The sequence below is a fragment of the Ambystoma mexicanum genome, chromosome 2q, assembly GCF_040938575.1.
Source record: "Ambystoma mexicanum isolate Mex_15411 chromosome 2q, UKY_AmexF1_1, whole genome shotgun sequence".
In the NCBI taxonomy this organism is placed as follows: domain Eukaryota; kingdom Metazoa; phylum Chordata; class Amphibia; order Caudata; family Ambystomatidae; genus Ambystoma; species Ambystoma mexicanum.
The window spans coordinates 1419523956-1419539935 of record NC_090924.1 but is presented as its reverse complement, the minus strand read 5'-3'; the positions used below and the strand labels follow the sequence as shown (position 1 = coordinate 1419539935).

The following is a 15980-nucleotide window of genomic DNA, read 5'->3' as shown; positions in this document are numbered from 1 at the left end:
AGACTAAGAACTTTTCTCTTAAAGTTGCAAACCAATCAATTACCCTTGCGTACCATTCTGGGTTCTCGTCAGGGACTGTCGACTGAGGATAGATATGTGCCCAACAACATCATCCAGAAACAGCGAGACACTTATTAACACAGTGCCCTAAATTGGGCAATTTATTTATGTCCAATTATGGTCTCTTGGTATGCAGATGTGAGGCTATCTTGACGGACTCGTTCTGGGACAGATGTTTGAATACAGATTTACAAAAACTGCAGGTCGCACTTTTCCGGGTATGGGAACGAATAAGCCCAATGCTGACCTAGGATGATAAACTATGGCGGTACTGGGTTTATGTAGAGCTCAACTGGGACTTTTGGCTCGGAGTTATTGACTGAAATGGGCGAACTAGATTTGGGGCAACTAGATTTTCTAGTTTCCCTGGCGGCGATTAGGCTCAATCAATTCTTTGATTAGTGATCCTAAAGCTAACTAATCGACATTTAAGACTATATTGCCAATGATAATGTTTATAAATTAAGGGAAGTGTGAGTGAAATGTGCGAAAGTCGTGTTAAAACATCTGTTTTAGTTTAAAATGGTTGCACAGCACTAATGAAAAGCATTACTGATATGCCTATACTGTATTTTGTTTTACTGTTGATTGACCATTAGGGCTTTAAGTACGATTTTAACTATATTTGATATGTATTAAGTTTGTAATTTGTGTAAAATTCTTAAATGAATTAATCACAATAAAGATTATTATTATTATTACTAAGGCCAGTGGGAGCCCTTTCATACATGTCAATATGCTCCATTCCATTATTATGGGGATGTTAGTTCTGCCTGTATTCGATTTGCATTCTGGGACTGGTAGTCTGGTGTCTATACTAGAGATATCCAGGACTGCAAGGCCAAGAATGCAAAAAACACAGGCCGTCAAAGCATATATGGCAGGCTGTCAGTGGGAGGTCAGAGGATTCGTAAGGCCTCTGGGAGGGTGGGAGTCAGTGGGAGGGTCCTGGAGAGGGCCCAGAATCTCAGTTGGAGGAGTGATATCTGTGGGAGAGGCCACTGGCAGTAGTGAGGCCCGTGCAGGAGGAGGGACTGAGGGCTGTGAGCGGCGCGAGGCCTCTGACAGTGGGAGGGGCCCCGTGACCAGTAGGATGGTTGGTGGGAGGTTTTCATAGGCGGGGAATCTCAGTAGGTGCACTCTGGGAGGGGCATCGCTCAGTGGGAAGGTGCCGAAGTTTGGCGGGTGTGTGCAGGTGTGATCTGGGAGGGGCGCCTTGCAGTGAGATTGTGCAGAGGGAGGGTGCACTGCTCAGTGGGAGGGCTGGGAGGAGGTCGCGGGGGAGGCGCCCCTCTTAGTGGGAGGGCTGGGGGAGGGCCCGGCTCCCTGTCAGGCAGCTGAATACAGAGCTGCGGCCGGGGCTACAGTGCAGAGTCCGGGGCTGGGAGGGGACCTTTGGCACGGACATGGGCTAGAGAAGCGTCGGCACCGAGCGGGCATGGCCGCCTCTAGCGGCTCCTCGGCCTCCTCAGGTACGTGCAAAATGCTCCCTGCCCCGTGTTGGAGCCCCGGCGCCCATCCTCACGGTGTGATTGGGGCAGCACTGCCAGGCCAGTACCACCACAGCCTGAGAGGCTGACAGGACTGCGGCACTGCCAGGAATATCACCACCCTGGCAAAGCAGCGCTGCCCTATCTGGAGTCTGTGTACCGCTATAGGGGCATCACGGATGGGTAACATTGGCGTGAGGGTGGGTGCCACTCCACTGCCAGGCATGTCACCAAGGTGGCAGCGCTGCCACGCACGCCTGGCCACAGAAGCAACACTGCCAAACTTCCAATAACACATGTGTTCTGCCAGGCATACTCTCACCCAGGGACAGCAAGGCATGTCAATGCCAAGGCGGCACTGCCAAGCATGTGTCACCACAGGGGCAACACACGGGGAGTGCTGCCTGCCAGGCATGTTCGAACCCAAGCGTAACTCTGCAGGACATGGCATCGCCAAGTTGGCACTGCCAAGCATCTTCTATCACAGAGCAGACAGTCCAAACAGACTGGTGGCTCATGACCAAACTCCCATGCATGTAGCATTGCCAGCACAGGGCAGCACTGCCACCACGTATGTAGCATTGCCAGCACGAGGCAACGAAACACTGCCAGGCACATACGAACACACGCAGTGCGCTACCAGGCTTGCCCACACTCATGGGTAGAACTGCAAGATATGCCAACACAAGGACAGCACTGCCTGCCAAGCGCCCGCCACTACAGGAACAGCCCACCCAGCCAGTGTTTCTGCACGTATCATTGCCAGGCGTAGGACCAGCACAAGAAAGCCAGGCAGGGGGCTTCTAGACCAGGGTGGTACACCAGAATACACACCCCGCCCCCTTGCTCCTCTGCCGCTACCCCGCACAGCAGCCACGCCCCAAAATCACTACCTCCTTGCAATGTAAATACCGCGCTATTGACCAGCTGTGCATACAACGAACAAGTGGACAAGGTATGCAACAATATTAGAAACAGGAGTTAGTTTCACTTTGTCAAGTTTATGCTCCTTGTCTAAATACAGGGCACCCTTCTGTTTCAGACAATTTTGCTTTCAGAGCACATTGCTATCTTGAGTTGGTGAACAGAGCACCCAGAGCCCAGAGGTTGGTGGGGGTTGGGGAGGAGATTGGGGGAAAATGGCAGATGGGTGTGAAATAAAGGAAGAGTTAAGCAGTGGTGAAATACGAGGTTGTTCCTGTTAAGTTAGGGTACAAGGAGTGCCTTGCAGGTACTTCAAAGCGCTATAGGGGTAGCCCAGAGAGGTAGTGGCGTGAGGTGAAACAGTTATGTTGCCATATGATCTCAGTGCCTAGTCAAGGTATAGCAATACCTACCAATGGGTGTGAGTTCATGAGCATTCCAAAGCATGAGACCTGACATGCCAGGCCCATGTGGGCACAGGGCAGTACAAAGACAGTGACTACAGCAGGAGCTCCTCGGCCTCTGCCAGTAGAGGGAGCAGCACTGCTGGGCATGTACCTTTAAATGAGCAATCCTGCCAAGCCCCCTATTGTGGCAGCGGCGACCCTGTTGTGGGCCAGGACGGTAGAGATGTAGGCACTTCATATGGAATGGATGAATGGATGAGTGGGGAGGGCTTCCCCGGTGCTAAATTTGAAGACACGTTAATTTAGTAGCATTGATGCGTCAATTTCCACCTTTATTTAATGCTTCAAGGGGCCTCAGTCTGGGCTCTATGAAAAATAAGAAAACTGGCATTACTTGATGTATCTATATAAATATATAAATACATCGGGCCCTTATTCTCTTTATATGCCCTCTTCTTCCTAAATGAGTGCCTAAAAGGTGCTCAGCTCGTAGGGTGCGCTACACATACAGGGTCAGATTCATGGAATTATTTGGGTGGAAAAAAGTGTACTTGTGCACCAAACTGTGCGTAAATCCGTGCTAGTTGATTCATTGAATCAAATATGCGGTACTTTTCCTGGACTTGCATGGAGTTTGCGCAGGCTCGGCACGTCTCTGTGAGACGTCGAAGGAACTTGCGCGAGACTCCACGCAGAGCATGGCTGTGGCATTCGCAGAGGGCTGGGAAGGGCGCAGAACATCCAAAATGGGGAAGAACTTGCTAAAAAGTGAACGTTCCAAGGGATGGTCAGCAGGCAGTGGAAATGGCCACGCAAGTCCTTCATACTATCTGCCACCCGAAGGCATCCGCAAATACAACTGCCCGTAGGAATCGCAGCGCGGAGGTGGGGTTACATGTCAGATAAGGGTGCGTGTACTCAACCATGATTCCGATCTAACTTAGGGGTGCACGTATGCAGTTTAGCAGGGTGCGGGAATGCTTTACAGGGTTTGTACACAGATTTCCTGAATAATTTCTGATTTTTTATACGCATGTTGCCGGGGTGCCGGATAGAGTTACGGGGGCCCCGCACAGGGTTCTCGAGATGCAGGCCTGCTTGCAGGGGATCCCCACGCACTGTCTGAAGGGTGTGTGTATTCACATCCAGGAGAGCGCGCAAATCTAGCTGCGCTGTTCGTTTATGCTTTGTGTGTGGGCATGTCAGGGGCGTTCTGGCCACGACTTGCAATTACGGTTACTTTATGCTGTAAATTCCAAGAGTACACCGGGCACGCATTTTTAATTCCGCACGTAGGCTCACATAGTGTCCTCCTCGGCACGCGGCCCTTGCAGGATTTCTGCGCACATTTCCATGAATCGGGTCCACAGTGTTAGGCTATTCAGGGCATTGGACACAGCTAGTGATATTACGTTAAAAGGTGTATGTTGACTATACCAGTGCTGTGCAGTAAAAGTAGCCTAAGTGACTTTTTAAAGTGTATTTCAATACATATAGGCCAGGCTGATAACTTTATGTTACGTTTCCATTGTGTTGGGGCAGTCACCAGTCTTGTACAGCCTCATGATTTTGTGCAGCTGCGCTGTGTGCGCCCCTGCCATGCCCCAACAATCACGTGTCTCATGTTATTGTATCATGAGTTTTGTATAGCGCACTTCTGCCATTCACACACCTTTCAGCGCTGATGATTTTATGCGATTTGTTGATTTAATGCCCTCTGGCAAGGAGACTTGGACTATTTTTGGGGTTAGGTGAGAGGACGGAACTGCCTGTGCAGTGCTGGTTGAACTCTCCTTGTCCTTTGGTTGGGGGTTGCAGATTGTCAGTGGTGTGGGCCGGACTGGGGTGGAGCTAAGTTTTGAATGATGTGCAATGCCTGAATATAGGATTCTGGCTGCTTTGCTGCATAAAAACAAAGTGCATTTTGGGAATATTAGAATCAAAACTGAACAAACATCTTCATAAAAAACACATAATGCAATTATTAACCCCAACTCCATTTAACATATTTGATTAGGGGATACTCATTTGCAGCCTCATCCATACTTCCCAACCAATGCAACTCTTCTATACTGGCCTTTATTAATTAAATACTCCTACTCACAGACACATCTGGATAACAGGGAACTTCCGACATGCACATAATGGGCACACGTTCAAGTGATACAGTCGCCTGAACATTGTAGAGAAATCCTGAGAGACCTGAGCTTACATCCAGAACCAACCTCTGGAGGTAAGGTACCAACACAGAAAGGCATAGAAGTGGGGCACAGCAAGGCACCCCTCTTGTCCTGAAGAAGGCTGGAGTCATCAGAGAGCCATAGTAAAAAGGCCCGCAAAGTCCGGCCGAAACACGTGTCAATGACTTTTGTTGTTTGGTAAAAGACACACATGTAGACACATGGGGTGTTTAAGAATTGGCAAATTGCTGTTGCTTAGCCTTTAATTAATAAAGGCCAGTGCAGAAGAGTTGCATTGGTTGGGAAGTATGAATGAGGATCAAATGAGTATCCCCTAATCAAATATGTTGAATGGAGTTGGGGTTAATGATTGCATTATGTGCTTTTTATGAAGATGTGTGTTCAATTTTGATATTGCCATGTCATTCATGAATTGTGTATAAACATAAACATTGATTATTGTAATGGCTTTTGTAGAAGCCATCCTCAACATGTGTAATTCCTTCCCTCCACACTCAAGTGGTTATGCAACAAACTGTTTAACAGATTCTTTTTGTTTTAGCCCTATCTCAGACACATATCATGCCCCTTGGATCCCACTCCCCTGAGCTAACAATGAGCCAAGAACCAGGCCCGTGAACGGGAGATATATTGGTATTTATTTAAATTAAAAGTAATAGGAATTAGCACGAAAATGTCAACACCATTTTATCCGTGGCACAATACAATCTCATCATTCAGCATAAATAAATCACAAAGGTGAAATTAAAAAAAACACAATGACAGTCCTTCCCCTTCTGAAAATTACAATTCACTAAATAATTGCACTGATCGATAGCAAAGGCACTTATGTAATGTTGTGCGATTTTGATTTTCCTGCGGGCTTAAAAGGCTAGCAGTAGGATTTCAAGATTGGTAACGAGGATTTCGCCCACACCTTTAGTTTAAAATAAACACAGGGTGATTTATTGCTTTGCTTTTCAGACACCCCCTTGCTTTGGTCTATGTTGGGAATTTTGGATTTCAGAACCCTCTCACTGAAAGGCCTGTTTTGGGGAAGCTGGATAAAAAGGTTGTACTGGTTTAAGAACACAGACACACCTCTTCCTTAAAGAAGTCGGGTCAGCTGGACAACAAAGATTACCCAATTAATTTATAGGTTATAGTTTTCAGCACACACTGGGAAATGAGCTTTGTTAATTTTGAATTTTAACAAAATTCACCCAGTAGTGTTCTGCCAAATGGGGAAATAATTAAATTCATATATTTGGTTAAATAGGCTAAGGATCTAAACAGTTTTGCCGCCTCCCCACCACTATAAAGGGAAAGGATTCAGTGCTAGCAGACTCCCCCACCTTTTGGTTTCCCAGGGCTCAGTTCTGCTTACATAGCAAGCCTCTGTTTAAGGTTCAGGAAAGCCAGCTACATCTCAGAACACTCTGGAAATATAGGGCAGGATTCTGGTCACTCCTCTCTCACATATGGCCTCCCGCTCTCTACCATAGGACCCAACCAGCTTTGAGGCTTTCCTAGAAATAGGAAGCTTCACCCAGATGCACTCTCAGCAATCTCCTCTGGTGTCTCCTTACAGTTGTCAGATGGTAAGTTTCAGCAGCCTTCCTGATGGTCTGTCTCCTCTACGTCCTGTCTTTCTGTCTGTCCGTTTTATGTGTGTGTTCCCTGTCCTAGTTCAGTGCCCCTTATATAGCAGCAATGACACCCCCAATTTTGCAATCTTGGGGAAGTACCCTGCAATAATCCATGGCACTATGACTGGACAGTTACCCTTCTCTCTCCTCCCTAACACAGCCTCCAAGTCATGATTGGTTTAGGGGTCTTGAGCAAAATACGGCAATTCCCATTTGTAATCACCCCTTTGTTCTTTCAACTTTTTGGCAAAAACTAGTTATGTATCACAACTTCATAATTCTACTAGCAACTGCCATACTAAACATAGTTTCTGTCTCCTCTAATCATGGGGAAACAGATAAGCCGACCACCAAACCCGTATCATGTAGCATGGCCATGTGACACCTTTCTGCCATTTCCATAAAAAGCACAACAGTTATGAAAATGTAAGTTATTAAGCATGTCCCTAATTTCATTTTCCACCCGATCACCGACTCTCAAATTTGGAACATGTTCAGATCAGCCAGAAACACATCTTAGATAGCCATTACAGTTCGATGAGTCGCACGTGGATGAATTGTATAGCCCCAAGATCGCATTGAATTGATATAAAAAATGGTACATAGATGAAATCCATTCGCCTTATGATGGCAGAGAAAAAGGCCTAAATAATAATAGTACTTTTAAATTAATTTTGAATCTTCACGTGGAACAAATGGCCCTGACTCCTGCCTACCGGCCATTCACTGGGTCAGCCTGTGCCTTTATCAGTTTCCTTTGTGTTGGAAGCTTGCTCTTTGAAGTGAGTGCCCCATTTTCACACATATAAGTCGTGCTCCAGCCAAGGGTGACTTTTCTTGAAGTCAATGCTTTCAGAGCCAGTAGGTCTGGAGAACACTGAATTTCGACGCCTTTAGCAGGACATTTTTTATTGCAGTTCGTCATTAGTTGGGAGATGTGACATCCAGGTTGAGAGTGGGAGTTTTCCTTGTGAAGTTTTGTCCACAGCCAGCAAAAGGGTCGCCATGGGCTGAGATTATTTTCACGAAGTCAAAGTGGCTCTTCAAATGTCACTGGATTTTTGTGGTTGAAACATAATATACATTGCTCTTTGTCAACCCACACATCATGTTTTGTTTTCCTGAATTTTTTCTGTAAGCAGTGATTTTTTTCACTTTTACTTTTTAAAACATTTTGATTTGCACACACATGTGCAGGCTGTTTTTACTTTCAATGTGTAAAAATCCTGTTTTCCATGTAACAGGAATCTTTGATTCCTCCTTTTTTAAATTACAATGCTGCTTATCCATTGGTAATGACAGGTAGGCCCCTTTCCACATGGTTCTTTAATTTGTACTTCAAAAACAAAGGCCAGGCCGTTTTTTGTTTCAGTGTTTAAAATGCTTGACATTCAAGTGAAAGGGACTTCTGTTTAGGGCCTTTAAATGCACCCCACATAGTAATAATTTACTATAATCAGTCCTGTCCACCACTTTTGGTCTTGGTTAACTGTTTTGGATAAAAAAATAGTCACCCTAATAGTAAAATGTGTGCAAAGCCTGGGACATATAAACAGCATTGGACCGTTTCATTATTTGAGTATGTGCTACTGAGCAAAGGGTGACATTCAGGTGTAGTCTATGAAGTAGTTGCGTATCATGGCTCAGCCACACATGTAGAAGCCCTTGTCTATGCATGCATCTGAGCAGTGATATGGATCGAGTGCTGTAACCCCCCGCCCCCAGTTGACAAAGCTCTCTGCTCCTTACACTTTGACACAGTGTTCTGGATGCTCACGGCCGTCAAGGGGGAGAGTTTCTTCAACTTGAGGGGGAGCTGTTTGGACCTTGTGTCTACACGGAACAGTGCTCTGGCAACGCAGTTTTTGCCAGAGCCCACCTCTGTCTTGTTCCGGCCCAACTCCTCCCCTGTACCTGGGGATCACAAACCTAGGAAGAGAGTGTGGAAAACGAATCATCCCTCGCCTTCACCAGCTCCAGCCCAGGTGTGAAGTGCAACGTGTGTGTGTCTGGTGGACTCATACTGGGGCTACCTGTCGCGAGGCCCAGCTCCTCAAGGGAGTGCAGGGTTTTAAATGGATGGGAGCTATTTACCTACTGCTTGCAGTCTAGGAGAGCCTGGTTAGCTTGTAGTCAACAGATGCCAAGAGGTATGCTGTCAACTTTGTATGTTAGCAATATGTGAATAAAGGGAGCATCAGGGCACATCTATAAAATGGTTACTAGTGAAAGTTTCGAATGACAAAGTTTAAAAAAAAATGCATCGAAAAAATACATTTAAAAAAAAAAAAAGAGGGGCGTTGCCTGGAGCGCGAACGATGAAGCCACTCCTGTGATGGCCTCCGTACGAGACCCGCGGCAACAAAGCAATTACTGAACTTCGAGTGATTGGTCGGCGGCGACCTTCGGTCCATGAGTGAGGCGAACCCCTGAGGCGTCAGCTGTTGCCTGGGTGGGCGACAATATCGCTCCAGGGGATGAGATTCGGTCCATCTTTCCGGCGCCCCCCACCTCCTGACGGGGCTCCCAAAATGGCTGACATGGAGAAATGTTCCCGCCGTTCCCGAAGCGGTACGCGTTGAGCCTCAGATCAGTTCTTTGAAGGCTGGACCCGATCCGACACGGGCTGACAGCCCCTGCTCCGCGGTGGCTGGGTGGCCCTCCCCTCCTCCCTCCTCCCTGAGCTGAGTTCGTCGGAGGCCTGGAGCGGGGTGGCTTCCACACAGCTCCCCGGGGCCGCAGTGGCTCATGGCCGAAGAATCGAGGCTACCCTCGTGAAGTGAGAGACGGCCCCGCGGGGAATCCAGCGATCCCAACCCCCGCGGCGGAGAGCGAGCTGATGCCCATCCGACACAGGGGGGGCCACCGATGCTGCGGTGATGACCTAACCACCCCTAGTCTGGCCTCCCTTGGGGTTCCACAGGGACTGCTTTCTGCCCCACTCTGCCTCACCACCCCACGCCGGAGTCCCAGCACAGATACTGCTGTGAGCGGGAGTCCTTCTCGCCGGCCCCTACATCAACAGGTGCTCCGGCTCCTCCTTCCAGGGGCGCCCGGCCCACTCTCATTCTGCCGGCGAGACCCATCGCCATCCCTGGAGTCCCCAGGTGGGATTGGCTAGCGGTCGGCTTCTCCCTAACACCAGTAACCTGCCCGGCGGCCCGGGCCCTGATGAGGTAGGAGAGCGTTAAAGGCCTAACTGGGTGCCGGCTGGCTGCTGCTGCCCAGAAGACCGGGCGGTGTCCCCCGCCCAGGCAGTGATCCTCGGGTTCCCTTCTGGAGCCCCCCCCTCCCATCTGGTGAACTTGCTGGGGCGCCACGGCCCACCCCTGCTGTCCACAACTCAGCCCTAGCTGACTCGGGCCACTCACCTCCCTTCAGTGATTCACGTTGGAGGCTTCTCGACGGCAGCTCCTTTCTGGCGCCGGGGAGGCCCGGCTTGAGGATCCTCGTCGCTCCTGATAGACTGCCTGTTCTCCTGAATCTCCCCCTCCCCATAAGTCGCATCTATCTCCCCTGGTATCTCGGCCCCTTGCCTCCTCGGATTGGAGAGCTCCTCCTTGATATCTTTAAGCACTGCGGTCACACCAGCCCGGAGCCCCTAATTTCGGCACAATGTCAAAGCCAACGAAATCAGCCAAATCTTCGGACATCTCCACTATGCTATTGGCGGCAGACAGAGCGAAGAAGACAGACCCTCCCCCTAAAGTGACCCCACAAAAACCCCCCGAGGAGCAAGGAAAATTGGCCACTAAGGAAGACATCCAGGCCTTTATGCAGGACATCAAGGCGGAGTTCAGATCATGTATGTCAGGGCTCACTGCGCGGATGGACCAGACTGATCAGAGACTGATCGAGGCGGAACAGAGGCTTGGCGAGGTGGAGGACCTGACCCAGAGTCACAACGTCACGATCCTAGACATGAAACGGGAGAACCTGGCGCTGCAAAACAAAAATGAAGTGCTGGAGTTCAAGCAAGAAGACCTATAAAACAGGGCACGAAGAAATAACTTGCGCATCCGGGGGGTCCCGATGACCATCCCAGACAAAGAGTTGCCAGAGTACATCGGCAATTTCTTCCGAGCTCTCCTTCCGAACATGGATAAAACCCAACTTATTCTATATCGCACTCATAGGCTTCACCCAAGACGGGGGGTGGATTCAGACTGGCCCCTGGACGTTATTTCCAGGGTCCATTTCTACGCCACTAAAGAGACCATCTCGGCCATCAGCCGCACCAAAGATGAACTTTCGTTCATGAGCTCCCCGCTGCAGATCTTCCAGGACCTTTCGTTAACGACTCTACAGAAAAGAAGAACCCTTAGACCTCTAACGCTATTCCTACAGAGCCAGCAGATCTGCTACAGATGGCTATTCCCCTCCACTCTCCAATTCTCGTTTCGGGGAACCCAACACAGAATCAGCCACCTAGAGGATGTGGAATCCATCCTACACCCAAGCTCGCCGGAGGCCTCGACCGCTCAGACCCCGCAGCACTCGCCGGAGGGGGCGGAGCAGCTACCCCAGAGACAACAGCAGCAACCCTGGTTGAAGTCACAGAGACGCCAAAGGATAAAATGATACATCCCGGACCGGAGGTCAATCGCTGACCGATCTTAAGAGGAAAATGAGAACCAGAAACGCCGCGGGTCCCGAGCGGCCCATACCCCACTCCAAGGAGTATGTCATCAACTCACCCTTGGAGACCAACCCTGCATGGTGGTTGGATCACAGCCCCGTTGGCTGGGAGCACAGTTACAGAAAGGCCCGGTTGGCCATGGGAACCACTGAACAGGAAAGATCGGCCTCCCTCAAGAAGACAAGTTTACCCTCCCGTTGGATGTTTCATAAAATTCGACCAATGGAGAACTGCACAGACACCAAGCCCATAGATGTTGCCTGATACCCACCGCCCCTCCCCTCGGACATCGCCCGCTGCCAGATGGATGACAGCGGAACCTCTCAACCACACCGCAAAGTCAGGTTCCTGACGATCAATGTCAGAGGCTTAAATGCACACAGAAGAGGAAATCCATGCTGCGACGGTTGCAGAACGAAGAGGCTTCGGTGGTGTTCTTGCAGGAAACCCACCTGATCCCTGCAGATTTCACGAGGCTGCGGGACAGACATTTTCCGTTACAGTTTCTAGCATCGAATGGCACCAAGAAAGCTGGGGTGGCGATACTATTCACCAAGGACCTTAGACCACAAATCTTGGACACCTTGCTCTGCCCTGAAGGCCGTTTCATGGGGATCAAATGCCGGATCTTCGACCAACTATACTCACTGGTTTCGATTTATGCCCCGAACGAAAAACAGGAAGAGTTCTACTCAGCCTTGGCGGAAGCCTTGTCGCCGTTCGTGGAGGGCCAGACGATAATAGGAGGTGACTTCAATGGGGCCCCAGATCCAATCAAAGACAAATCCCACCCCCTGACTCGTGAAGACTATAGCATTGCTACGGCCCTCCTCAAATTATTTCGAGCCTTGGACGTGGTGGACACTTGGAGAGTACTACACCCAGAGGTCCGTGACTACTCATTCTACTCTTATGTACACAGGACCTACTCCCGCATCGATCTGCTCTTGGCTACCCCCCAAGCATTAGCCTATACTGACGATGTAAGCATTGGCCCCAGAATCCTATCGGATCACGCCCCGATTATTTTAACGCTAAGAGCTCACGATCCGGACCCTCTCCCAAAGCGCAAGTGGTCATTGTACGACCCGATTCTGGGAGACATGAAGCTGAGAGATGTAACAGCAAAAGCCATCAAAGATTTCTTTAAAGAAAATAAGAATGAGGACACCTATCCGGCCACCACATGGGACGCGATGAAGGCAGTTGTAAGAGGGGTCTTAATCTCACAAGGGGCGGCCTATCATAGGAAGAAAAAGCAAACCCGCCAGGCCCTGCAAGAAGAAGTAGAGAGCGCGGAAGCAGTATGTAAGGCAAAGAACTGGACGCCTAAGACACACCGGACCCTGCAGATGGCTCGAAAGAAGCTGGAGGCACATTATGCGGAGGACACAGCCCAGATTCTAGCCAGAACAAAGTTATTATGCCAAGGGAAATAAGGCTAACAAATTCTTGGTGGAAAAGCTGGCGAAGGTTAGGAAGAGAAACGCTATTCTAGGCCTCCGTGATCCTCGGGGGAAAGTCCAGTTCGCGGAAGAAGAGAAACTGAACATTGCAGTAGCCCACCTCACGGATACGATGACGGCGTCCCCGAGATCCCGTGAAGACCAACAATTCTATCTGCGGAATGCGGCCCTTCCCCAGATCTCCCCCTCGACCAGAGATGAGCTAGAGAGCCCGATCACAACCGAAGAGGTTGACAATGTTATCAAGAGCCTAAAACCGAGGGCTCCAGGCCCGGACGGGGTCTCGACCCGCTTTTACAAAATTTTCCGCCCCCAGCTGGTAGCCCCGCTGACGACGCTTTTCAACTCTTTCGCTCTTTCTGAGACAATCACGCCGTCTATGCAAAAGTCGATTACTGTTCTTGCTCTAAAAACAGGAAGAGACCCAAAAGACATCACAGCATATAGACCAATCTCCCTATTGAATCTGGATGCGAACATATATTCGAAAGTCTTGGATAACCGACTAGCGAAGGTGCTCCCAGACATCATCGACCCGGACCAGATGGGGTTTATTATGAACAGAGCCGCAGTAGATAATATACGCAGAGTCCTGAACTTAATTGAAATTACACAGCGAGACTCACGAAAATTGGCAGTCCTGGCCTTGGATGCGGCCAAGGCCTTCGACAAAGTGGACTGGTCGTTCCTCCGGCTCACCCTGGAGTCCTTCCACTTTGGTCCCACTTTCCAGAAATATATCCTAGCGAACTATCAATCACCGAAAACCTTGCTCCGAGTCAATGGGCTTCTATCTAACCCGATACCCCTATCATGTGGAACCAGGCAAGGATGTCCCCTATCCCCCTTGCTGTTTGCTTTGTTCATGGAACCCCTGGCCCAACGAATCCACCTTAACCCCAGAATCAAAGGCCCCAAGTAGGCCCCTCCCAACATAAGATAGCGTTATACGCGGACGACGTAATGCTAACCATAACGGATACCGCCCAATCGCTGAGGTCCTCCTTCGCAGAAATTCACGCTTTCGGCAAGGTGTCGGGATTTGCCATAAACTTTACGAAATCAGAAGCCCTAGGGGTGTGAATGGACCCTCACGATAAAATGTCCTTCAGAACCCTCTGTTCGATCCAATTGTCAGAAGGGGCGATACCCTATCTGGGTGTCCAGATTCCACCCCGCCCGGAAGACACTTATCGGACGAACTTTCAGCCGTTATTCAAGACCCTAGAGGAGGACCTAGATCGCTGGCTCCCACAGGAGATATCGCTACTAGGCCACATAACGGCGTGTAAAATGAACCTCCTCCCACGACTTCTCTACGCTTGCTCAGCCCTCCCAATTATGATCCCCCGGCCCCCGCTTCAGCGCCTCCAGAGGAAGATTTTGCGGTTCATTTGGAGGGGGAAAAAAGCAAGGATCCCACTGAGAACTATGCTGACCAATTCCAACTTAGGAGGCCTAGGGGTCCCAGATCTTCAGAAGTATCAGATAGCGGCACAATTAGCCCGCACTCAAGCTTGGACTATTAGCTCGAACCGACCACGATGGGCAGAGATTGAGCAGTCCCGCTTACCCCTCCCTCTCCGTTTCTTTTTGCATCTGCCTCCAGCCGCATGGAGAACATGGCCGACCATGCTATCCTCCACCAAGCATACCCTGAAAGCATGGTAATGGACTCGTAAGCATAGGGGTATCCCCCGAGACCTGAGCCCAGCAGCCCCAGTATTTCATAACCCGGCATTCTCACCGGGAGCCCACCCCGCGAACTTTAAGAACTGGATCGCAGGAGGCCTTAGCACTTTGGGTCAGCTCTATGAGGGGGATACATCACTCACCTTTAATCAATGCAAGAGCTCCTTTAGCTTACGTGAAACGGATAGATTTTCATATGCTCAACTAAGACATTGGTGCTCCCATCCATCTACTCACACTGCAGCGACATGAGACCTGGACCCCACAGAGCTGACAATTGCAGATCCACCACACCGAGGACGAATCTCAACGTTCTACAAACTGTTGCAGACAAGCGCCCTAGCGGTCAAGACAACATACATGGCCCAATGGGAAGCGGACCGGGGACACTCAATAGACGACCAGAAGTGGATAGACATTTGGACCCGCACTCGGTCCTCCTCCTATTGCATCTCTAACCGAGAGTGCGCCCATAAACTACTTCTAAGATGGTACTATCCGCCGCTCCGACTGCACCACATTAACCAAGCCTTAGATCCCCGATGTTGGCGCCAATGTGGCCATCCGGGATCATTCATGCTTATGTGGTTGTCATGCCCTGTGGTCACAAACTTCTGATCCCAATGCATCCGGGCCATTGAGGACGTAACGAAGATAACATTACCCCTGGAGCCAGAACCAATCCTACTAGGAGCCCCGATCTCTGGCATATACCCAAGATCTAGCAGAGCGGCTGCCCTCCTAACTCACTTGCTGCTAGCCGCTAAAATCACGGTGGCCCGAACGTGAAAATCTCCGGAAGGCCCCCTGGTGATCCTATGGTGGCTGAAAATATGGGACATATTCATAGCGGAGAAAATCACAGCGGCAAGCAGGGGTCTCCTTCGCCGCTTCACAAACATTTGGGCTCCATTAATAGACTACGACAGGAGTTATCCAGCCCTAACATATAAGCCACGCTCGGTTGCAAACGCTCTAGCGGCTGAGTGCACGGACATGGTGCGGCGGACAGGGGAGCGAGAGCTGGATCTAGACTGAGGGTTAAGGGGAGAGGGATTAGCCTAAAGTAAAGGGACTAATGGGCTGGACAATTGATTATGAGTTAATAACCTGTAATGAATGATTCTCCTATGTGTCGACCAAAAATAAACATGTTTACAAAAAAAAAAAAATAATAATGGGGGGGGCAAACTTTACCTAAAGAAAATGCAGTTTTTTGATGCATTTATTTTCAAAACTTAGGTATCCGAAACAATGCAATCGAAACAATGACTGGATACCCTAGAAAATACTTACAGCTCCGGCTCTTCTTACCACCCTCCAGAAAACAGATCGTTGTTGGACTGAATCTCGCTCCCTTGATGATCTTCAGCTTCTAGCTAATCTTCATTCATCCTGTGACGTTTCCTTACTGGCTGATAAAAAACGCTACTTGTCCTGTGTTGGATTGTGCTGAATAGGTATGCAAAGTTA

The 15980-nt window shown here is 49.5% G+C and overlaps 1 protein-coding gene across 2 annotated transcripts in view; it reads left to right on the top strand.

Moving 5' to 3' along the window:
• The first annotated feature begins 1392 nt into the window (after positions 1–1392).
• Positions 1393–15980, top strand: part of CHN2 (chimerin 2) — a 938196-nt gene continuing 923608 nt past the window's right edge. Inside the window, exon 1 of one of the 2 annotated variants that reach the window (XM_069648929.1) lies at positions 1393–1532. Coding sequence is in view for 1 of the 2 variants with exons in the window: in XM_069648930.1 (XP_069505031.1) it covers positions 1499–1532 (34 nt within the window). In the remaining variant the exon portion in view is untranslated. The remainder of the gene's footprint in view (positions 1533–15980) is intronic. The other variant, XM_069648930.1, reaches the window with a different exon arrangement.